This window comes from Sesamum indicum, linkage group LG9 (genome assembly GCF_026168435.1).
Source record: "Sesamum indicum cultivar Baizhima isolate 11 linkage group LG9, ASM2616843v1, whole genome shotgun sequence".
Taxonomy (NCBI): domain Eukaryota; kingdom Viridiplantae; phylum Streptophyta; class Magnoliopsida; order Lamiales; family Pedaliaceae; genus Sesamum; species Sesamum indicum.
In genome coordinates this window covers 7,594,912-7,619,214 of record NC_142665.1, presented here as the reverse complement: position 1 = coordinate 7,619,214, position 24,303 = coordinate 7,594,912, and the positions used below count along the sequence as shown (strand labels likewise).

The following is a 24,303-nucleotide window of genomic DNA, read 5'->3' as shown; positions in this document are numbered from 1 at the left end:
ACTACGTTCTTGCATAAGATCAGCTAGAGGACCTCTATTTGATGGAAATTTGGATACATCACGTTGTAATAAAGTATGAAATCCCATGTAATCAAGATGGAGCAAGTTAGCAACTACTCCTCCACTCATCTAACAAAATCCATCATCAAAACTAATCCATCAACTGCCCCTCAGCTCCTCTATAAATTCCAATCCACCATTCTTGTTCTTCATCACAACATTCAAATACTTTCTCCCTCCAAATTAAGGAAAGAAAGAAAAAAGAACTCAAAATCCATATGGATTCAACAAAGAGCAGTGGTGAAACAGCCATCAACGTCCCTGAAGAGCCCAGTTCAACGAAAGCCAAAAGCGAAGAGCCCAGTTCAACGAAAGCCAAAAGCGGCCGCGTGGCTTATACCGCCACCACTAAGGCAACTCCACTCCCTCAGCCTCAGGGGAGGTGGAAGAGAGGCGTATCCATCTTCGACTTTATTCTTAGAATCTGCGCTCTTGTTGCTGCTTTGGCTGCCACAGCCACCATGGGAACCACTGATCAAACTCTTCCTTTCTTCACTCAATTCTTCCAGTTTCAAGCCAGCTACGATGACCTCCCTACTTTCACGTACCACTCTCTCTACATACTTTTATTCTTGTTGTCGATTCCCTGCGCACACACACATTGAATGATGCATGGATAGTGCAACTTACATGATAGAAATAGACATATATACATCATATTATTAATCTCAAGTTCAAAATTCCATGCTATGAATTAGTTCCCATCTCAAAAACAAATTAAACATTGATCTATACCATTTTTCATGGCTGAAAAAACTTGCAGATTCTTTGTGGTGGCCAATGCTATTGCCAGTGGCTACTTAGTCCTATCACTACCTTTCTCCATCGTCGCCATTGTCCGCCCACATGCCGTCGGACTCAAGCTTCTCCTCCTCATCCTCGACGCAGTAAGCCCTCGACCAACATACTACTAACTGCCATATCAAATCACATTTGATACATGTACATAAGTCATCTTTTATTATTATTTAATTGATTGAATTGAAATATTGACATAATCATGTAATTACTATCTCCAATAAAAAAAAAAAACTTATCATCCAATTACCCATCTATCCTTTCGGCTGACGCAGGTAATGATGGCTTTCACAACGGCGGCAGCAGCGGCAGCAGCCGCCATTGTATACTTAGCACACAACGGGAATTCTAACACCAACTGGCTGGCCATTTGCCAGCAGTTCACCGACTTCTGCCAGCGGGTCAGCGGCGCAGTCGTGGCTTCCTTCATTGCGGCGGCCATCTTCATATTCTTGATTGTGCTCTCCGCCGTGGCCCTTCGCCGGAATTAGTCATGCACTTCATAAATTTGCATTTATATATAAAGAAAATGTGGTTATGAATTTACTATAAAGAGTGTGGTTGCAGTTTGACGTTTTAGTGCTACATTTTCAACTTTTGGTGGAAGGTTTATGATGTAATTTGGATTGTTTTCATGGTTTGAATTAAATTTTCAGTATATGGATCTTTGTGTATGTTGTCTATTTAGTACGGACGGTCGAAGCATACTCAATGACATGCATATTTTAGATTTTTATTATATTTTATTTAATTAAATGAAAAAAAAAAGATAATTGTATAAACAATAGGATTAAAATCAATGTTTTCTTGCACTTGTAAAATAGTAGGATTGATAATATTATTGGATGTTTTTATCTCAAACAATTTGATAAACTATTATTTTGAATACAAGTAATCTAATTTAAAGTATGATGTCAAAATATTATTAAAAAAATAACATGATATGTTTCAATAAAATTTTATAATTTTATTTTGGGATAATTATACTCTTATCTCCTAAAATTTAGTGTAATTACACGTAAGTTTTTTATACTTTAAAAAATTATATATAGTACCCCTTAGATTTATTTCCATCTCACAAAAATTGAGGTATCAAATAATACACTGTGGGTCGACTCAAATCTTTTGTTACTAAATTACTATTATAACAGTGAATATAACCCCTTAACATATATTATCATGTGAAGATGTATAATGTAATTTGACCGTAAAAAGGTAATTAACATGGATTTTTATCGTCTTTTTGTTAATATTAATAAATTCGATAAATTTTGACTGACGGAGACTTAGTTGTTAGACGAATGTAAATCTTAGAAGTATTAGATGTAATTTTTTAAATTATAAAAAATCTATATATAATTATACCAAATTTCAAGGGAGAAGACTGTGATTATACTTTTTTGTTTTTGTATCTTAGCCAGTTGAATAATGAGATATGCTTGTTTCTTGGATATAACATCATCCATTTGCCTTAGTATATATATATATATATATGTAATTTACTTTTATGTGATATTGTAAATTAACTATTTATCCTTAAAAAAAAAAACAGCAATGTGTTCCTCTTTTTTAAAACAATGAAGCAAAAATACATCTCATGCGATTCCGTATGTTTTATGTGTTTTTATTTTTTGTTTAATTTAGTTATAAAATAATATTTATAATTTTATTTACAAATTATTAAATCTGATTTGAATTTAAAGTTGAATTACTTTGACTAGCATATCAGCAGCCTGGACTTTAGTTAATTCATAGATTTAAGATGAATATTTATATAATATATTTGTGTAAATTTTAAATAAAAATATATATGTAATATATTTATAAAATACATAATAAAAAATATTATACATTATATATAGTATTATATATTTATCTAGAAAATAATATTTTATTTTTAAAAATAATGCACAATTATAGGAAGAGTGATTATAAAGGTATAATTTACTTCATTTTGAAATGATGAAAGGTATTTAATAGGGATACACTTATCTCCCATAATATTTGGTGTAATTACATGTAAATTATATATAGTTTGAAAAATTATTTTTAAAACACTCGAGATTTGCTTCTATCTAATAAATAAGTTTTTCGTTAGTCAAAGTCCACCAAATTTATTGATATTAACAAAAAAAGAATCAGATAAAAAGTCACATTTACCTCCAATTGATTTATTGCTTATTTATAACAGGTCAAATAAATAATTTTATCAAATTACTTATATATTTTTATACGTTAATGCCTGTGAGCAGGTATATTTTTGTCGTTATAAGGATAATTTAGTTTGAAAAAAAATATTTGACAGGCAACAAATCAATAATAAGTCAATTAATGATCAATATAATTTTTTATTTAATTTTTTGTTAATATAATAAATTTAATAAATTTTGACTAACGTATAAATTTATTTATTAGACGAATTCAAATTTGATCCGAGTATACCAAAATTATTACTTTAAAACTTATTAAAAGAAAAAGAGAAGTACTGCTACCCACCCGCCTACCCTCAACCCCATCCGCTGGTATATATGTGTACATATATATATATATGTATGTTCACACACACACACACACATAGATGAACTTGGACTATTGAAATCAGAGGCAGGAGCGACTGTTTTTTCTTCTACTCAAAATTCGTAGGTGTTTCTCTCTCCCCATACACACACTACTTGGTGAGGAAGTGAGAGGGAGAAAGTGCCTTAAAACGATGTCGCACAACGGGAAATTGATGCCCAATCTGGATGAGAAGAGCACCAAGTTACTCAATTTGACGGTGCTACAGAGAATCGATCCCTTTGTTGAGGAAATTCTCATCACCGCCGCACACGTCACCTTCTACGAATTTAACATCGATACTAGCCAATGGGTATGTTCTCAAATATACATAAGACGTGTATGTATATGTATGTAAGTATATGAGAGTATTTGTGTGTGTCTTTACTCTAGCAGAAATGGATTGATGGGATTTGATTCATTTCTCCCGGATTGAGATTCGTTAAATTTTGGTTGCAGAGTCGGAAGGATGTGGAGGGCTCTCTTTTTGTCGTGAAAAGGTGGGGTTTTGCGAACTTCTGCTTTTTCCCTATTTTCTATTGAGATTGGATTTTAGTGTTGTTTTGTAGTCGGGGGTGGAGGATATTTGTCTGATTTCTGCGATTTCTTTCACTCTGGTTTAAAGAATCTGGGTCTTGCTGTTTCAGGAATACTCAACCGCGGTTTCAGTTTATAGTAATGAATCGTCGGAATACTGGTTAGTCACTCAATTTTGTTGCACTTTCGGCCAATGGGGTGGGGATCAGGGCATTGCTGAGATATGCTCGCTTCTGGTTTGGGAAAAGAATCGATGTGTTACTGAGTAATGATGCTTTGGTGAAGTTATGCTTGAACACTTACAGTTGAAGTAGGATGACAAAGTGGAAGTGAATTTATTGGCCTTATCCAATTATCTTATCTGTAATACTATTGTCCTCTAAGTTCTTGTTCAGAGAGTGCAAGCAATGGTCTGAATCTTCTGTACCAATCATCTTTGCTAAGGGAATTTTGGTGGTAAAATTTTGTTTCTAAACCATGAAAAAGTGACTTACTGGATTATGTTGATAGAAAAATGAAATGATGCAAAAGTCTTAACTTATTGTTTCCAGATTAGTGCGGCTTTCAAATAAAGAATCTTGTGGGTGTGATCTAAATTTATTGAACTACCCTCTTTTCCTTATAAATTCCCAGTTTATGATTCCAAAGACCATATGTAGTTCAGATGAGTAATCTTGTAGGTATATAGTTGATTTGCACTACGCTCCATCTATATTAAAAGGTTTTGATCCTTTCTGTAAGCAGATAATCTAGTGGAGAATCTCTTGGGAGATTTTGAGTATGAAGTGCAGGTTCCATATTTATTATACCGAAATGCTTCTCAAGAGGTGAATGGAATATGGTTCTACAATCCACGTGAGTGCGAAGAGGTTGCAAATCTATTTAGTAGGTTAGTGTATTATAGTTAAAGGCTTGATAATCTTCTTCTTTTGATGATTTAATGTGTTTTCATATGAAGCAAGCCTGTTTAAGAAGCAAAACACAAATGAATGAGGGTAAGGCGACGCATGAATGATCTTGTCAGCCTAGATTTGTCATAAGCTATATCGATGACAAGGAATGTCTAATGGAAGTCATTGTGGCTGATTAATCTGTCCAGTGACTGTTTATTATTTTTAATGTAATTTAAATGATTGTTAAGCATTGCATGTGGCCATTGACAGTCACTATTTGATAGTGATTCAGATGGCATTTGAAAATTTTGGATGTTGAAAGTACAATACCATTACAGGTGATGGGGATCAGAAAAGTTAATGACCTGGGTGGAATAATGCAGTATATAAAATGAGAGTTAGGCTCAGAATGCTGGTCTATTGTTTGTTTTGTTTTCATTCTGAATTTTCATTTCAGTATTTTCAAGTGAGTTTTTTGTTTTTTTATTGGTTTTTCTGAGAAATGAAACTATATTTGGGTTAGTGTGTTTTGTGATAGCTTTTCTTACGAAAAGACGTAATAAAATGACAATGTATTTGAACTAGGATGTTTTGTGATATATTTTGTACGAAAAGATGTGACAGAATTAAAATATTTTTGGATTGTGGTGTCTTATGATAGTTCCTTGTGTACAGAAGGACATGATACAAAGAAAACATATTCGTATCAGAATGTTTTTTCGATAGTTTTTTCCGAGAAGACGTGATATTTTGTAATAGTATTTTTGTATGAAAAGGCATAGTAGAATGGATTTTTTTGGAATTTATGGTCAAATCCCACTGAGAATGGCCCAACCAAACATGATCTCACAATTACAAATAGTACAGAAATGAAAATGAGCCTTTGAAAATGAAACCAAACAAGGCCATGAGATGTGTTTGCATGAACATGTTTCCGATGCCCCGTGAAACTTTGTGTTGGGAAAAAGAACTTTGCCAGAGATTCCGACCATTTTGTCCCTTGAACTGGGAAGAGTGCCCTAGATTGAAATGCTAAGATAGCAAAAGGCTAGGGAGAATAAATGAACAATCTCTTCAGTTTAATGTGGTTTGTCTTTAATGGAGTTTCATACAGTGTTTCTCGTCTTCTCACACGAGTCTATATTCTTTGGTATGTGCGTTGTAGTTTAAAACCGCCTATCTTTTTCATTGCTCTAATGCTGTGGTTTTGTTTGTTCTAGGATACTTAATGCATATTCCAAGGTGCCAACAAAGTCAAAAGTATCTCCAACAAAAAGGTAGTTGTTGTGACTCCCATGGGTGCTGGCTCAACAATTAGGGAAAATTCATGTGGGGTAGCCATCATACTCAACTAGGCATTAATGTTCAGACATAAATTGCATGCATCATCTGTGCCTTTATTTATGTGTACCTGGTGCTGATTATGTATGTTCTCTAGAGTTTCAAAAAGAAGTTTACATGTTGAATCCATCATGATTTCTGGAACTCGAACAATATAAAGATCTGAACGGGTCATGCATACAACTCACTGGAGCTTCTAGTTTTTTGTTGTGATATTTGTTTTTATGAAATTGAGAAGTTCTCACATGTAATTAACTTTTGATTTTGCAATTTTAGGAGTAGAAAAGGATTAGAATATTAACCTCTTGGTGAACTATACTTGTTGGTACTGGTTACTCCCAATAATGACCCCTCTTGCAACTTCATCAGTGCTCTCATTGGTCATACACCACAACCCCATGTCTGTTGTGGAAACATATGGCTATTGCAAAGGATATGGTTTTCTCGTAATAATGTTAGTCTTGACACATGGAGATAATCTTCCGCCAACTCTATCCTTACCTCTTTTACTCTTTGTACACACTTTTTGTAGCGAGAGATGGGTTTGATTCATTGTTGTTTCAAGTTCTTTCTTTTAAGAGATAATATGAGTTGCTCCTATCCAACAACACTTTTTTATTATTTTGTTTCAGTGACTTTGAAGAACTGGAAGCAGTTCCAACACTGGCAGTAATGGATGGTCCGCTAGAGCCATCATCTTCTACTACCTCCAGTATAGCGGATGTACCGGATGATCGATCTTTTGTGAACTTCTTCAGTGTATGCTTTCTTTCCTGTTCCACATTTTCTGCTTTGGTCGACTTCTTAACAATAGCGCGTATGAGATTGTTGCAGTGCTGGTTGTCAAGGAAGAAACTTAGGCCGTTAAGGTTATCATTTGGTATTCATTCTTTTGTCAGGCATCTCCCCACGTTAGTTATTAGATTGTCTGATGATACTGGAGATCTTACAAATGTTGCCTATAAAAGATGCAAGATGCAATTTACATGTTTTTGTGCTTACTGGATTAACTGAGCAGTTAAGAGTTGAGTGCCTAGGGTGACAAATATTAATATTTTAATTGTCTAGATACCCTTGCAAATTGAGAAAGTTTGTTAGTCACCATAAGAGATGGATGATTGGAAATGGTTAAAAAGATTTGATTTTCACCATTTTTCCATTTTTCCCCCTTATGAATAGTTTCAGATGACCTCAAAGGGGTAGATTTTGGTTTTCTTGGATCGGTGGTGGCATGTAAAGAGTCAAGAATACCGGAAAAGCTTCTGTATTTTTTGTATATCAAGTAGAAATTCTTAAAGAATGGAAGCCCATTGGAAATAAATTTCTTGTTAGCATCTTTGGTTTTGCAAATTTAACTTCCATCTCTCTTTGATTTCCAACACGTTTCCTTCTGAGCACAGCAGAAATGTCTATATCACTTGTAATTGCTTCTATGATGAACTTGATTATAGAAAATTAAAATGCAGACTGCCATGAATATTGGAAGTGCTCCGAATGTAGCGATTGCTGGGCAGCCATACCATTCATCTGCAACTGCGGTTTCTGCTCATCCACAGAGTGCGCTGCCCACTTTACCATCTGCCCAAGCACCAGCCACTTTATCTACTTCTACCCCTATCATGTCTATTCTCGACAACCCTGAAGCTAATGCTGCTACAAAGCGCTCAACGGATCTGGTAAAGCCGTCATCCTTTTTTGGTCCACACCCTTCCTCTTCCCCGCTGATTATACCTGCTATAACTTCATCCGTTCCCACTGCCCCTCCGCTGAATCCTCCTGGGAATGTACAACGACCATATGGTGCACCTTTGCTTCAGCCGTTTCCACCACCAACACCCCCACCATCACTGACTCCAACTTCTGTTCCTACACCAAATTATGGGCCTGTTATAAGCAGAGAAAAAGTCAGGGAAGCGCTTCAAATGCTTGTTCAGGTATGCACTTTGCCTGCCTGTCCTTTTGTTTACTTTCCAGGTTTTCAGATATGACTTGCGAATCTTCAGGACAGTTAATGAGTACCTCATTTCTTTCACGCGATATCTTTTGTTATTATTGCTGTTGGGTGGTTAAAAGTCTTGTTTATCACGCCATCTATTATTATGGCATGCCTGTATGACATGCTCTTCTGGCATGGTATCTGCTCAAGAATTCAGAGGTATCCTCTTCTATCTGTTTCAAAATTCCTATCAAGATATTAGAGTCTCAAGAAAAGGCCTGAAAATAAGTCAAATTAAGTTCTGAGGTAATGAAACTGTTCAAGTCACAGAACAATGAAAGTGATCATAGTATGAGGTCATGCATGCAATTTTTTACCGCTTGAAGGCCTGAAAAGAGTAAGAAACCACAACTTCCTGATGTACTCTTACCTTAGGGACATTGTTATTAGCATTTCAAGAGAAACCTTGATTGGGTATTGAAAGTTTTAATCTATCTTCATTTCAGAAGAAGGTACAGTCTCTTCAAAAGCTTCTATTATCATAATTAAGTCAGATTAGCTATGAGCCTTGCATACATACCTACCTGCACCTTAATTGGTTTTCTGCCACTAATCATAGAGTTATCAGAAGCATATAACTAGTTGGAAACTTTTTAATTATCTCATCTACAGCATTTCAGGTGTAAACCATGTATCGAGTTGGGTTCGTTACCTTCAGATATGATAGTTAACATATGATAAACCTATATAAGGGTGACTACAAATGTTTTATTTGTATCTAGATATGGAGATCTATATAAATATTTACATATTGGCTTCAGGTGTTTCCCTTCTTACATAAGTAATTCATAGTAATGTTTGCAGATGTTGTATCTCCAAGTATGTCTTTTTTTTGTTTGCTCAAGTTGATGGAGAGACCTCTTTCATATGTATCTCACTCGTCCATTGTAGCTATATTTGGATATTCTTTTTCCTGAAAACAGACTGTTGGTATGAGCATGAACAGAGCTGTAGACTAAGAGATGGTTGAGAAAGGAATATAAGTGTTAGTTGCTGGAATTTTAAATAAGTTAGATAATAGATATATTGTGTGAAAATCAGTTGGAAGCTCAGCTACCAAGACTTGTGGACATACTCTCAAAATTGTTAGAACACAAGAGATGGTTGATTTTGAAGGAAGTTCTGGATTGCCTGCTTCATGAGGATTTTTAGCTTACTGGCCACTTTTTGAAGAATTTTCACTTCCTTTTGGAAAAGCAATGATTCACCCATCTGACTGATATATTACTTAGGGTTTAACAAATTCTCCCAATGGTTGAGAATTGTCATGTATACTCCTGACAAGGTCTTATCTTTATTATCATTGTTCGTTTAAATCTATGATTAAATTTTGAATTTCGTGAGGGGTATAACCTATATGTGACAAATAGATTTTGAATTTCGTGAAGGGGTATAACCTATATGTGACAAATTAAATTTTGTTATATACTTACGTTCCATTATGTTATTATTCGAAATCTTTCTATGTAATATCTTTATTTCTCTAATTGAGTGTCATCTTAATCTTGTGCATGTAAATTTGTGTTGATAGGATAATCAATTCATTGACATGGTTTACCAAGCAGTGCTGAATGCGCACCAGTCATGATGATTCTGGAAACGCTGGTGGTGTTCGATCTCCTGTCTCTACCCATTAGAGAGAAACTTTATTAGTTGCCTTAAGTTGTGTAGGTTTCTCTCAAAACTAACATGTGCTAGACAGTTTTTGTATAGAGTTCAATGTAATCTTGTAGTTGATAAAAGCTGTGATATGGTGTTGTTTTGCCCGTCTCCATCTTTAGTGGACATCATGGTTAAATGGCTTGTTCGTAATCGAGGTTGTCAGTGTACTTTGAGCTGCTTGTGAAAAGGAACTTCAGTTTAACTTGGAGTTATTTGTACAATTTTTGCACAAACATTTCTTCCTGCTTAGTTGCAACAGTTTGCATACTGCATCTGCCTTTAGAACTATCCCCAACTTCTTGCAACTCTTCCAAATTTATTAACGTGTAGTTGAAATGACACTATGACACATGGATCTAATATTTGGGTTTGAACAATAGGTTTTCCTTTTCTTTTTTTAACATTAAATTTGAAGACTAGGTCGGCTGTGGATCGGAGTGGATGCCTTGGTTAAGACCAAACTCAGAGGGTGTTGAGGAGATTTGTTCGTACTATCTGAAGCAGATTATGCAAAATAAGGAAATGAGAGGCGCTGAAAAAAATGAATCCCCCATGGTTGGATACTGGTAAAGTATGCACTTTTTTCTCCTTTGCTGCTGAAGTGAAACAGCAGCTCAAAGACTAACATCAGGATCTCATCTGGCACTAATGATTGCAAGCATACACACTGGGTACGAAAAATACTAAGTTTGGTAAAGGACTAAAGACCTTGACCCACTTAAATTTGTATGGTTATCTAGGATGAATGTTTAAACGGTTTTTGTTAAGGTTGAATACAAGTCTGCTCAAGTTCGTAGCTTCTGGCCTTTCTATTGTACTTCGGACTGTAGTTAATGAGAGGTTGTGCAGGGCCCAGTTTGTTAAGGAAGGTAAAAATAAACTTAGCGAAGGAAATAGTTCAGGCAGCGAGAGGTGCCAGCATATGATTGCTACGGAAAGAGTAGGTGATGCATCTTAGTTGCCTCCCACAACTTCAAAACCCTAGACCAACGTATTAGTTCTGATAACAGAAAAATGTCTCTCACAAGCATGAATTGATTGATATCAAGCATGTCTCCAAGTATAATGATTAAGACAACTCAGGCAGAATTGCGAACTAAGATCATAAAGGTTCAAACAGGAGATTTCAAGGTAAACACTAGAATACTACACTTTTCATGGAAAGTGTGAGAAATCTAGCAGTCTAGTCCATTCCCGTATATATGCAACATGTGTTTCTAGATTTTGCTGATCACTTCATTTCAAACATGGAGAGACTGAACTCAGTTCACTGGAGTTATTTCAAACAACCATCACCAAACTTGGATAGTGCAAGTATCCAACTACAGCATAGCTCTGTGTCATAAGTTTGCCTTCAGTCAAACAGCCATGCAGGCTCCACTTCACATAACGGAAAATAAGATTACAACTAGTCTAAGCAAAACTTTTTGCTAGCAGCTAATCTCTCTCCTAATGCAATGAATGAGGGATGAAAAAGATAGGTGTGAAGTGCCTCATGAGAATGCCAAAGACTTTGCTCGACAACATTAGATCAGCCTACCCATTTATGGCCCGTTACAGATGCATCCAAGATCTATGTTTGGTATTAAGCTACAAAAATAAATCCGCCGAGACTGACTCAAGCTCCACAATCAAGCTGCTTTTACCTTGCGGGAAGTGGGCCGACGAAATAGACTGATTAGATCATCAAGACCCTGTTGAAAGACATAAGCAGCAAGCTTAGATCTATGCTAATGTTGTTTACTAGTATCGAGATATACAAATGAAGCTCTACTATCTCCCCCAATAGGGCTATGAAATGAGTTGAGCCAGCTCACTAGCCTGAGGCTTGATTCGAGCTCAAGGTCAGCAAGAGCTTAGTTCAAGTCTTCCAAAGCTACGAGTTGGGTCAGGAGCTTATCTTTTTCATCTTTTATATTTTAATTATACTATAATTGAATTAGTAATAGCATTTTTATTCTTAATGACAATAACAAATGTGATAATCATAAATTTTATATTATCTTTAATTCTGTATTATTATATTAGCTACTTTAATATTTCAACTTTATAGGTCAGATTATTATAACAACAGATAATAAATAATAATATTTTACTCATATTTTAAAAAGGCAATCAATATAACTCGTATTAACCAAATATCAGAATTACTTTTATAGTAGGTTAGCTGGAGTTCATATTAAAATAGATTTGACTGTAAATGACTCGGGCTAGAACCGGAGGTGAAATTTACAAGCTCGAGCTCAGATCTTTGAATGAGCTTGAGACTAAAAATTTTTAAGGCCTCAACCCAAATAGTGGAAAGAGTACTTAAAATGGATGGAGAAAATTTTGTTTCCATACCCTAGTAATGATAACCAAAAAGCTGAACAGCGTGATTAAGTACGATCCCAACACCAGCAGCAAGAGCAGGTCAAAGGTCACGCTTGCAACCTGCAGCAAGAGATCATAACCATCAGTCCAGGTAGCGACCTCGATATTTCATGCAGATGCCATGCTCACAAGGAAGAGAGAATGGCTTCTTGAGATACAGAATTGGAAATGACGCCATTCCGACGAGGTACAGCATAATGCGGTAATTTACTGGTCTCTGAGAAGCAAGTAAATAAGAATTCATCACTAGTCTTCAACATTTTTATGGCTAACTGGTCACCAGAGCCCAAGTTGCTCTATTGTAAACTAAGCAACTTAAAGCTTTGCAATCCCCCAGAACCAGAAATAGACATTTCTTAACCTAAGAAAAGAATCAATTTAAGTGGCAAAGGACTTGAAAAAAACAAATTTGGAATATGAGAATAGGAGTAGGAACTTCCAAAAGTAGCAATGTTGATTGCAACAACTTTATTGCTGTTTAAATGCATTTTAGTATGTGCAATTTTTTCTTGCTGTGGGTGGGGGTGAGGAGTGGGGGGAGGTTAAGTTGAATATACACCTGATAGATATGTAGCCTGCCGCTTGTTGAATCGTAGAAAGTAAACATCCCATCAAGTACTTCCTGTTGTATATTCACCTCAACAGTGTGGTCTGCTAATTCCTTCAGATTAATAAGTTCAACAATCAATGAGAAGGACAAATGCAGCAAAAATGGTTCACAGAGTGGGAGTTCATTTACAGATAATCTTATAAATGGAAGGACACAATAGCAAGGCCATTCAACCATAAGGGTATTACAAGAAAATCGAACCAAAAACCCACCTATGAGTTTGACCTCTAAAAAACCAGAGCATCTAGTCTCTAGTGATATACTTCACAGTTGAAGTTAATTTTAGTGTGCTTCAAGAAATTAGGTTCTCTACTTAGCAGCAAAATTCTCAGTGGTATGAAACCGGTGATGATCTTTTTTTAAGTAAAATATGCAAAAATTGAATGGTTCCGAAAGGAAAAACCTTTTCGGCAAGTATTACAAACCAACAGATAACAAGTATAGCAGGTCATACCTGTTTAAGAGCCATGATAAGAGGATCATTTTTCGAAAGAAATGGGGCCATTCGAGGAGTTGTTGACAAAAATGCTAACCATGAACGTATATAAGAAGGATTTAAGGATAAACTACTATCATCTGCAAATATATCAATATCTTTCTCCTGTTGGCCATAAATATGTCTCTGTAATACAAGAGACAAAATATTAGTAAATTGAGAATCGTTCCTAGTTACATCCATACCAAAAACAGAATCTGTTTAGGAAATATGAAAAAGGGATCTTACTGCAAGACTTTCAGCAACTAGTTTGACACCTCGCCGTATCGAAGCTTCATTAACAAAATTTCTGTAAAGAACTAGAGTTTGAGCAAGTGATACTTCACACAAGAAAGGAAAGGGATTTTGATAACAAAGTAGTGCTTCGCATTCTGAATTACAACCTGTTATCTGATAGGCCTCCAGTAGCTTCCAGAAAATTAGGTGCAACAGAAAGCTCCGATAGTGTTGCAGCTGTGACTCTCAGCCTAGAAAATTGCTCATGTTCCCATGCCACCTAGAACACTTTAACCATGTAAGCAATATAACCAAGAAAGTTTCTCAAGATTATGGAGAAAATACAAAAACCAAGCTAAGAACCACATATGATATCTTCATTCTGCAGGCAAAGAGATGCTTCGTATGTGAGAATACTTAGCAGGACAAAATAGTTTCAGGAACTCAATAAAAGCACTTATCACTAAGATTACAAACCACTAAACGGAACCTAAGCTTCTACTATCACAGAAACAACCATGATATTTTGCTTCTATTCTCAAGACTTCAGATCCAGTTGATGGAATTTGTGATTAAAATGTTATTGTTGCCGTCAAGGCACTTAGAAGAACACTGTGGCTAGTCAGTTAAGACTGCAAGCAATCAGAGTTATACTCTTGGCAGACAAATAAAAAGGTAAACGCATTCAATCACTTTTACTAACTTTCACATCATATTGCGATTAGCAGGGTTCAGATATCCTCGAAGGGTTCCAGCATCATGCAACCTCTTTCACCCAACATAAAATGAAATAAAGATTCATCTCATTCACACTAAAGTGAAAATGCTAGTAAAGGAGTAAATAGTCTCCAAGTCCCAGAAGCTCTTTTTTCTTGATGACCCTTGCAAGAAACATCAGATGACATACAAAAGGCAGTTAGAAACATCATCTAACAGAATTATTGGCGTTGTTCTTCACTGCCAACAAGTGTCTTATTATGAAAGAATAGTTCATAAATATAGCAATTAGAAGAGCCACAAAACATCCAAATTTCTCAAATGAAATAACTTAAGGCTCTTGACGAGCATCTTTTCGTTAGTGGCTGTGTCAACAAAATTTAGTGGACCCCCAAATGATACACAATGGAGCATTACCTGTTCTTGATGCAAAGCATAATAAAAGAAGATTACTAGAGACTCCTAGAGAAGGTGCGCAGGAGATATACTGTAACGTATTGGGCACAAACCCTCATGTGGCTAATATGAAAAGAGAAAGGAAATTCTGTCAAGTACCATGCAGGCTTGCACTGGTTATCATCTAGAAATGAAAGTTAAACATTTTCAATCACTGATCAAAAGACCCAGTGACCAACAAGAAAGACATCTTAAATAGCTCTATTTCATGATGCCAATTCCTGTAGATTTTTTTAAGAACCAAGCAGTTCTAAGTTTCAACAAAAAGATTATGCGTAGAGAATGCAGATTTAGGTTTCCAAGTTTAAGAGTAAAATGCTACTTACCCGAGGATTAGAGATGTTAATCTTCTTGTGCTTCAAACCAACTTTTAGCCCCAATTCTTCCGACACGCTGGAGAAACCCTGAATAGAATTTAATAAATAAGCCACAAAGCATTGCGATCAACGAATTCAGTGCATGGGAGGCAGCTAACCTCAAAAATTTGCTTGATGTAGGTATTCTCCGGAGGCTTGGACACATGAATCCATAACTCATTGCTAGATGAGCCAATGCTATTTAGACAAATAGCATAATCAATAGTCTCACGCAAACGCTGATCCAAACTATGAAGCCACTACAAAGAGAAGGAAATAAATTATAATGATATGTAACATCCTTGGCATATGCTTATTAAAAGAAAGGGAATAATCATTTTGGGGAAATTAGCACCTTATGAGTTCCATTGTAATTATAAGGCCCTCCAGATGTCAGTGCAAAGAGTAAATTATAGCTTCCTCTTGTCTTAGGATTTGAATATAAAATTGAGAACAATCGAGCTATTTCAAGTAGTGCCACAACACCACTTCCATTGCTATCACTTCCCACAGATAATGCCTGTCAGCATTAAGATAGCATAAGACTGTCTACTGTCAATAGAGCAAAAAAATTCAAAGCAAATAGTTACTAACTGGTGCAGCCCCAAATGTGTCGTATGATGCCACTACAGCTATAGTTGGAAGTTGATTTGAATCTCCATCAGCTTTCTGTCCCGGTAGCCACCCCTGACATATCAAAAGATTTGAAAAACACATAAATAATGTTTAAGCATAGTCAGAAGAATATCATCCATTGAACTTGCAATGATAGCTCAGAAATCATTGAAACTAATGCCAACTTGAACAGATATTGAGGTCTTCAAATCCTATACTGCAGCTTACTGAAGCTCAATGACACTGACTTCACCCACACCAATAGAAAGTGAAAAGGCAAAACTAGAACCTGAATATTTGCAATGGTGGGAGAGGCAATTTTCCTGGGCTCTGGTGCAGCAACCACAAGCTTGTATCTGAAACATGTTGGATGAGGCGTCAACTATAATAGAGCTTGTGCAAAGTTGGCATCTCATATTAATCTGATCTAAAGAAGCACAAGTCTAATGCATCAAGAAATACTGGAACAATCATGAGTATTCATGATAATTTCATGCATCTTATGAGCCATCAACAACTGAGAAAAATAGAACATAATGACCCACAAAATGGGCCAAAATATTCAGAAACGTGTTGACATATTACTAGCAAACTAAATAAAAGTATATTTGGTAAAATAATATTGTCAGCAATAGCATGTAAAGAATCATAAATTTGTTTTGCAAGTCAAAGAACGGAGTTAATCTTCCAAAATGTGGAGTCAATTAGCAGTTACAAACCAGTAAGATATGCTTCTTCACCCTTTTACTATTGCTGGAAAAGGAGATTAAATTATGGCGATCATTGCATAAGCCTATTGGAGATGGCATAAGAGGGTTGCTGCAACCATGGCCCTATGATTTATTATTTGTATAGACAGCAAGTATTGCCACAAAAGCATTCAGTTTACAGTCACATAGGGACAGAAAAGTGTGGCTGCATGAGCGTGTGTAACAATGTAAACTTGACGTAATACACACAACAAACTATCCAACAATAATTCACTGCTAAACTCCAATAATATAGCGACATCAACTCAAAAGACCTGGAAAGATTATTTTAGTCTCAACTTTGAATTTCTATCCACCAATAACAGAAGGCCATAAATTGTGTATGCTGTGAAGGGGAGTGGAGGGAGTGTGAACCACTTCCTCATCAGTTAAAATATGCTTAGAGCAGAATATAACGTGCTTTTTTAGATATTAATAACCTCTGACATTATTGCTTTGGAATAATCAACTAACCCGCCAGTTGTGGCAGTTGCTGGCTGACCAGTAGCATCATTCTTCTTGATATCAGCTAACATAGCATTAACATGCTCATCCTCAAAACCAAAGTACACAGGATACTGAAACATGAGAAGACATTATCAGATAGGAAACTAGATATATGATTTGCTGGAACAAAACAAGACAAGTAAAATACTTTTTGAGTGTCAATTCAAATACCAGTAAGCCCGGCATTTGCCAAAAGCTACGGATAAAACACTTAACCATCCTTGTACGGTTGTACCAATGGAAGCATATATTTGAATTCAAGAACCAAACTTTATATTCTCTCTCTTCTCTTTGATAGAGAATTTGGGAGCAAATACAATAACTTCGATGAAGCGAACAAAAGAAGTCCATCAAACAATTTGCAGGCATTCAATGTACAACAGCAGCAGGATTGACTGCACTCACAAAAGAGAAAGCAATCTTTTCCACTCACAGGGATGTTTGTATGTATAAGCAACCGTTCCACTTCAATTAAAACTTCCTTCACAAGTTCTTTTGCAGAATCATGATCAGCTCCACCCCCAATGTCTGTGTGTTGTGGACTAGACACTGGGGGAAGGAGAAGCAATAAACCACCTAACGGCTTCCTTTGTCCAATATATTCTGTCATAAGATGCCAAAGGAAAAGTTGGTCCCAAGGTTGTGATAGAAAGGATGAACACATACAATAAATCCAAATTATACTATTTAAGAATTGAACAGAACTAATAGTAAAGCTAACTCTATTTGAGACTTTGAAACTGGTCGCCACATACGAAATTCAAAAGTTTGAAGGTGGTTTGGAAAAGCGGAAAACATGACCAGTAACTCAAATGAATTGAACTGATTTGACTTTTTCACAAATCCAGGGTAATCTCGATGATAACAGAAGTAGAGCCAGAAAAACTTTGACTTTAGTGGTCCAAAGTTGAGAGAATAATCGCTTTCCTATGACCTAAAGCAAAGAAGTAAACTGAAAGACATGGAAGTGGAATTGAAATGATAATCACAAAAGTATGGCAGAAAGTACTCAAATATCATGATAAATTGTATGTCGATCTTGATCCATGAAGAAAGAAACATGACATTTTGGAGTACAAATTATCCGAGACAACAATCAAAAAAGAATATAGATATGGCATCAGACTCACATACGTAATTACGATAGTTAATCAAATTTATCCCCACCAACTGGAGCTAACATCAGCATTTTTGCAACTTGCAAGTTACAACTTTTTCCAAATTTTCCTTTATTTTTCTTCTTCAATTACACAACATGAAAATGCTAATTATACAAGCATTCCAAAAAAAGACTGCGTGTATGTGTTTGTGCATGTAAACAGCCATCTACATCATCAAGAAAACATAAGTTCCAAAAATGTGTGGAAGTTTCAGAGCAAACCATGAAAAGAGGCAAAAAGAACATAATCTCCTGCAGGATTGCCGTTTCATTATCACGTTCTGCTGATTTTGGGTAAAGTATGGTATATCAATCAATTATAGTTCCAAGACAAAGTAGACCAACTCGAACAAAATGTAGTTGTAGCATTTTAGGCATTTAGCCAGTTGACTCCAAGTTCTCAGAGTAACAGAACTCCAGTTTAGATTCAGAATTATATAATAATTGTCTACAAGAATATGATTACATGCTGAAACTCAAGCTCACATTAAAAAGATAGCCAAAGTCGGAAACTGTCAACTGAACAGACTCAAAAACAACTTCCAAACCTAGTGTACAGCATTGACCAGAAACAGCCCTCACTAAATTCTGGTAACAACCTACAAAAAATTATAATAGATGAAACCTGTCTCAACACCACCTAACCTCAGCATTTCCACTGCGGAACTGCAATCCAAATTTCCTATACTGACATCCTAACAACTGTAGTTCCTCTTGGCTCAACAAGTTTGCCAGGCTGACCTTTGTTCTTTTCTCATTGTATGTCGTCAATCTTTGTGAAGTAATCAGAGAAGCAGTATTACCACTTTCGGAACCCACATCAATAACAGAATAAGTCAAGAACTCAGAAAATGCTCGAGTCCTAAAAACCATTTCTACGAGCAATTAAAACTTCATATGTCATCTTAAACAATCCAAAATCACAAAAACGGCCGACTCTACTCGATAGAGTAGTTCTAAAGGAACCACTTTATCTCTATAAACATCTTGTGAGCTTATTGAAAACCTAGTTCCGGAACACAATGCAGAAGTAAAGAAAGGAGTTCGAAGAAAGGAAGGAAAGCAAGGGACCTCTAATAAAGGTGATATTCAATTCGCGGACGGGGAGGATAAGAACAGTGCGGGAGAGATCAGCTGCGGCACCGGAGGAGGAAAACAGAGAGGAGCCGGCGTGGTGGTTGAGAGCGGCAAAACGGGACCCAAAAGGCACGCCGCCAAGATCGTACTGCACTAGGCGGTACACATCAACAACCGTGACGGCATCGCAGAGCTCGACGCAGGCCATGACTACGATGAGCAGCGTAATCACAGAGGAGTAGACCGGCTCCACCAGCAGTGACGGCTGCGATTTCTGTATCTTCGCCATTGGAGGGCGGGTGTGGAAGAAGTGTGGAGCTTTGAGTTTGATCTGAAAGAGTAATAAAGAATGTGATGTCTGGGGCCGGGGAGTGTTTGGAATTCGGATTCCGCCGACTCCGGGACTGCTTCCTCATTTCTATTATCTAATTTAACTTAGGTAAAAAGTAAAAACAAGTATAAGAATTTATATTTTTAAAATAAATTTATTAATTTTAAAATACTATTGATAAAAAAAAATTAGAGGATGATCATTTTGTATCAATAAGTATGTTAAGGGTATTTTGATCGATAAATATTTTTTTAATAAAAACAATTACTTTAACACTCCGCACTTAATAAGATATTACATATATCTCCCTTGATTTATTATTGAGATTAATTAACTTTTTGTTATAATTCTTTGGACAAAATGCATAAAATCTCCCTGTATTTTAAAAAATCTGCAAAAAAAGACCCTCTTGTTATGAAAATAGGTTAAAAGCCTCTTGTGTTTTGTAGAACTTAGCTCAACCACCCATCTCCGTTAAATCCAAATAACAATGGTAATTTTTTAAAAAATAACCGTTATACCCTTATTTATTATATATTATTTCTTATATTAATGGTCGTTGAATCTTTTTTTATCAAATACTAATCGTTAGATCTAATCAATTAATCTCGACTGTTAGATTTTAAAAAATAAAAGGTCTAAATAATAAATTATTTAACTTATATTATATATAAATAATTTAAAATTTTAAAAATACACTATTATTATATATTTTAAAAAAAAAAACTAACTACCCACCCTACTCCCTTAGCACCCCCACCCCCACCATCCCCCACACCCCCGCCCCCAACCATTCTCGTCAACGACGGCTAATATTTACTAAAATCATTATATCTTCGTAAATTCTTTATCAGATTGAATGAGGCCGATTTCGTTAGAATCGTCTTGAAGAGACGAGTCTGATGGTAGTGGTTTGAGATCGAGATTCGACCGGACGGAGACAAATTGATGGCAAACATGTTCGGAGGTTGTGACTTGAGCTCACTCTCTATGATTTACGAAAACTCAAATTGAATATATGGAAATATTCGTATTGAAGAGAGTATTTGAATAGTACCATTGGCTGTTGAAAATTCGTCCGAACAACTATTCGGCTAAAAAGGGCGTAAAATTGTCGTTTTACTTTTTTTTTAATTTTTAATTAATTTAAAATTAATTAAAAATTATTTTAGTTAATTAAGAATATTTTAAATAATTCTAATAATTAAATATTTTGGCTAATTAATAATAATAATTAGTATTATTATTATAATTAAATATATATTTTAATTAATTAAAAATAATAGTTAGATTTAATAATTAACAATTATAAAATTATTTTAATTTAAATATAATTTAATTTAATATTTCAATTTAAATTTAATATGGAAAAATTTAATTTATTTTTTAAGGTGAGAAATAGCAAAAGGAAAACACAAAACAACTAAAAAGCCATTTGTATTTTATATAGACCCATAGATGGGTATTTTAGTCCAAAGTGTCATTAAATATGAACCTAAAACCGCAGAAAATGACTACTAAATACAGTAGATGCGCGTCTCCTCCACTTCCCGTTAGTTGCTAACAGAATGGGGGTTTTTTGCTGACTAAAACAAAATAGGAGAGGGGTTTTAGCCTATTCTGAAAACAGGAAGGTATTTTTTGCATACTTTCTAAAACACAGGGGGAATTTATGCATTTTGTCCTAAGTCTTTCTTAATCTTTACTGTAAAATTTGACAATCTCAACTTGACTTTTGGAATTTAAGTTAGAACTAGAGGTGCTTGCAAATGCTTATTTTAAGCATTTATTAATTTATTACTAAAAATAATATTTTTATTTTATATCTCCTATTTTAAACAAGTTAATTTAAGTCAAAAGTTATAAACAACTCTTTCGGCTGCTTATTAATAAAATTATAAGTATTAACTTATTTTTTCAAACACCCATAACTTTTTCTACTAATTTAACTCACAATTTTTTTCTTTGACAATTTATTTCTATTACGAAAATAAATATTATTGCAAACATAAATTATTAGGTGTTCAAATATAATAAGTAGATAATATGATAAAAAAAAAAAAAAGTATGATTAATGGTGGAGTATGATTGTGCTTATTTGATTACATAAGTTTGATATGTAACATGTATTATTTATTTAGTCGGGTAAGATTACAAAATTTATCTTTACGCATACCAATTCCCCCCCCCCCCCCCCCTCATCAGCTTATATATATTAGCATATTATTTTTTTATTTGCTGAATAATTTATAGGTATAATATCAATTTAACTAATTTGTAACAATATAAACTAGCAATATTATATTATACTAAGGCCGAATGTTAAGGCTTGTGTACCTTATAAGCTAACAACATTGTACTACTCTAATGTTAACTTGAGGGAAAATTAATTAAAAAAATGCCAAAAAAATAAGAAAGAAAATTTAAGAAGTTTAAAAAAAATAGGAAGCACTGTTGCAAAGTTTAGCAGTGCTGCCAAAATATATATATATATATATATATGCATGTGGAAAGCATCCTGCTAATTAACAACACTGTTATAAAAACTCGCGGTGCTTTTTTTAATTAAAAAAAAAAAACAACAACATCCTGCTAAAAGTAGGCTGTTGTTGCTGTTAGAGCCGTTAGCTTTGCCAACGGCTGTGACAAAAAAAAATTTTAAAAAAATAAATGATTTGTTGCATGGGTCAAATCAAAATAATGCAAGCTACGCTCATTCTCATTTAAAGGTGAGTTGAATTCACTTTGACAACATTAAGTTGTATTTGAAGTGAAAAAATCATTTTCGAATGATTTTCTTTTTTAAAAAAATTTGAGTGAAATTATGGCGAATTTTGGTTCAATTGCTACAAATGTGTTGTATGGGCAGGCTAATAAGCGATTCGAAGATGTGCTAGAAGCTCCGAATACAACTTTATATGTATAATGTGGTAATATATCTTTCGTATCCTTCAACTTGTCCCACATCACGTTCGTTTTCTACAGGTGTTACAAAATATAGGTTTTTTAAGAATTTTACAGTGTGGTCACATTGAAATTGAAGCACACCTAAATACTGTATTAGTTGAGAAATGGCGTCCCGAGACGCGTACTTTTCATTTTTCGATTGGTGAAGTACCGATAATATTACAGAACATCGCCATCATCTGGGTTCTTCTAATTGAAAGTAATCTTATTACTGGAGTACATACAAAATGGACTATTCAACAGTGGCAAAAGTATTGCCATCAATGGTTGGGGTTTCGACCAGATGAGAATTTTTTTAAACATTCCAGAATAAAACTCACAGCTTTACATGACTAGTTGCTTAATAAACGTGTGACGATGATAGCCCGTTCAAGGATGTATTACAAGAGACACGTATATGTGCTATCGGCATTATTGGCGGGATATTGTGTCCCGATACTATGGGTAACCGTTATTATATCTACAACATATGGAGGACATTCATGAGAAAGGTACCTCAAATTGGGGTACAACAATGTTGGCTTATTTGTATCAAGAGTTGTGTATGGCATCACAGCATAGGAAAACTAATTTCGACCGTCCTATGCAGTTATTACAAATATAAGCATGGTCACGTGTCATAACACTTGCACCAATACCCTCAAATAATGTGATGGATCTTATGCCAATAGTGATTGACCCTGAAAAAATATCCTATCTATCCTTTTATATATTGCACGGTATGTACACTTTTATTTATAATTATAAATATCTCGTGATGAATAATATTGATTTAAGTTGTATTAATGTAAATTTTGCTTTTAGGTGGTTGTATCATATATCTCGAATGCATACGGATCACATCCATTCACTGGATCGAAAAAAAGTTTGCATATCTCGTTCCTTCTTAATTGGCAATATCTTCTTCTTCCTTTATCCAAAATTAAATGTTATGTATTTAAAATATATATGTAGCTTAAAATCATTCCTACCAAATCCAAGCTTTTCATATAAAATTAATTCTAGCTCAGAAAATGTAGTACTACGAGATATGTTTATAAATCCGATCAAATGACGATCATAACCAATACAACTATTTGAATTAATTTGTTGACCTCCAAATGTATAACAATATTAACAGTGTTCTGCTCTGCCATATATTCACAATACATATCAACATTTCAATTTTTAACAATATTATAATAAGAATATTCAAATGCATAAATAACAGAAAACTTTAATAAAAAAAACTTACTATATGCCTTTTTAATTGTAAATTCTCAACTTGTTACAATATCAACAGAAAGAATTTTTCTTTTTATTGGAGAAGAAAACATAATTGTAAGCATACAAAATTAATAAGAATGAAACTTGGATGTTTTTGTACACAAAAAAACCCCAATTATATCTCGATTTTATTCAAACGAAACGCATGCGCATGCTTGCATGTGTCCTATCCGGAATGACCCATCTACAATTTATTTACACAGTGAAAATAATGTAACAATAAACATAATTTGGTAATATTAGGGAGAAAAAATATTTTGGAATTGCACAAAATTAATGAATTGTGTGTATTTGATTGCTAACTACATAACCATAATCCTTAAAATTCATCCGTAACCATCACTTACGTGGTTAGGTGACTGATTGAATGTCTGGTCAGCAAAATTATAATTTTATTCACATCAATAATACTCGACAAGTTTAAAAATTTCAATAACCAAAATTATAAAATTGTACAATATCTAACTGACAACCATATAACTACAATACTTAAAATGTGGCTCCTAATAACATGACAATTTAGACAATAGAAAAGGGTAAAATTGTGAGTTTGGGTGACTGTCGC

General features: G+C 34.7%; 3 protein-coding genes across 4 annotated transcripts; 2 read left to right on the top strand and 1 right to left on the bottom strand.

Annotated features, from left to right (window-relative positions):
- The first annotated feature begins 205 nt into the window (after positions 1–205).
- On the top strand, positions 206–1,532 carry LOC105171159 (casparian strip membrane protein 3). Its single transcript, XM_020696919.2, has 3 exons — positions 206–604; positions 824–947; positions 1,134–1,532. Exons 1-3 carry the CDS (start codon positions 279–281, stop codon positions 1,347–1,349), a joined length of 666 nt encoding a protein of 221 aa, XP_020552578.2. The 5' UTR covers positions 206–278; the 3' UTR covers positions 1,350–1,532.
- Positions 1,533–3,405: 1,873 nt separating this feature from the next.
- On the top strand, positions 3,406–10,064 carry LOC105171032 (mRNA-decapping enzyme-like protein). Its single transcript, XM_011092027.3, has 8 exons — positions 3,406–3,727; positions 3,874–3,914; positions 4,062–4,111; positions 4,696–4,840; positions 6,065–6,121; positions 6,818–6,944; positions 7,652–8,119; positions 9,713–10,064. The coding sequence occupies exons 1-8, from the start codon at positions 3,569–3,571 to the stop codon at positions 9,767–9,769; spliced, it is 1,104 nt and encodes a 367-aa protein (XP_011090329.1). The 5' UTR covers positions 3,406–3,568; the 3' UTR covers positions 9,770–10,064.
- Positions 10,065–11,055: 991 nt separating this feature from the next.
- On the bottom strand, positions 11,056–19,585 carry LOC105171030 (uncharacterized). Of its 2 annotated transcripts, XM_011092025.3 has the most exons (14): positions 19,169–19,582; positions 17,372–17,541; positions 16,906–17,009; positions 15,972–16,038; positions 15,662–15,754; positions 15,423–15,587; positions 15,187–15,327; positions 15,038–15,115; positions 13,706–13,818; positions 13,551–13,611; positions 13,281–13,448; positions 12,776–12,877; positions 12,187–12,276; positions 11,056–11,537 (listed from the first exon to the last, which is right to left on the bottom strand). In XM_011092025.3, the coding sequence occupies exons 1-14, from the start codon at positions 19,461–19,463 to the stop codon at positions 11,475–11,477; spliced, it is 1,710 nt and encodes a 569-aa protein (XP_011090327.1). In that variant the 5' UTR covers positions 19,464–19,582; the 3' UTR covers positions 11,056–11,474. The 2 variants fall into 2 exon arrangements, with proteins under 2 accessions (XP_011090327.1, XP_088740791.1); XM_088884665.1 differs by lacking the exons at positions 11,056–11,537; positions 12,187–12,276 and adding an exon at positions 12,284–12,433 and having other exon boundaries at positions 19,169–19,585.
- Between the last annotated feature and the right edge of the window lie 4,718 nt (positions 19,586–24,303).

Bases quoted from the DNA above. Each gene is read 5' to 3' on its own strand.
- LOC105171159 (XM_020696919.2), top strand. From the start codon at position 279: ATGGATTCAACAAAGAGCAGTGGTGAAACAGCCATCAACGTCCCTGAA. The intron at 605-823 runs GTACCACTCTCT...AAAAACTTGCAG, and splicing joins GATGACCTCCCTACTTTCAC to ATTCTTTGTGGTGGCCAATG. The intron at 948-1,133 runs GTAAGCCCTCGA...CGGCTGACGCAG, and splicing joins TCCTCCTCATCCTCGACGCA to GTAATGATGGCTTTCACAAC.
- LOC105171032 (XM_011092027.3), top strand. From the start codon at position 3,569: ATGTCGCACAACGGGAAATTGATGCCCAATCTGGATGAGAAGAGCACC. The intron at 4,112-4,695 runs GTTAGTCACTCA...TTCTGTAAGCAG, and splicing joins AATGAATCGTCGGAATACTG to ATAATCTAGTGGAGAATCTC. The intron at 6,122-6,817 runs GTAGTTGTTGTG...ATTTTGTTTCAG, and splicing joins AAAGTATCTCCAACAAAAAG to TGACTTTGAAGAACTGGAAG.
- LOC105171030 (XM_011092025.3), bottom strand. From the start codon at position 19,463: ATGGCGAAGATACAGAAATCGCAGCCGTCACTGCTGGTGGAGCCGGTC. The intron at 15,588-15,661 runs GTTAGTAACTAT...TAATGCTGACAG, and splicing joins ACACATTTGGGGCTGCACCA to GCATTATCTGTGGGAAGTGA. The intron at 13,612-13,705 runs GTTGTAATTCAG...AGTTCTTTACAG, and splicing joins GGAGGCCTATCAGATAACAG to AAATTTTGTTAATGAAGCTT.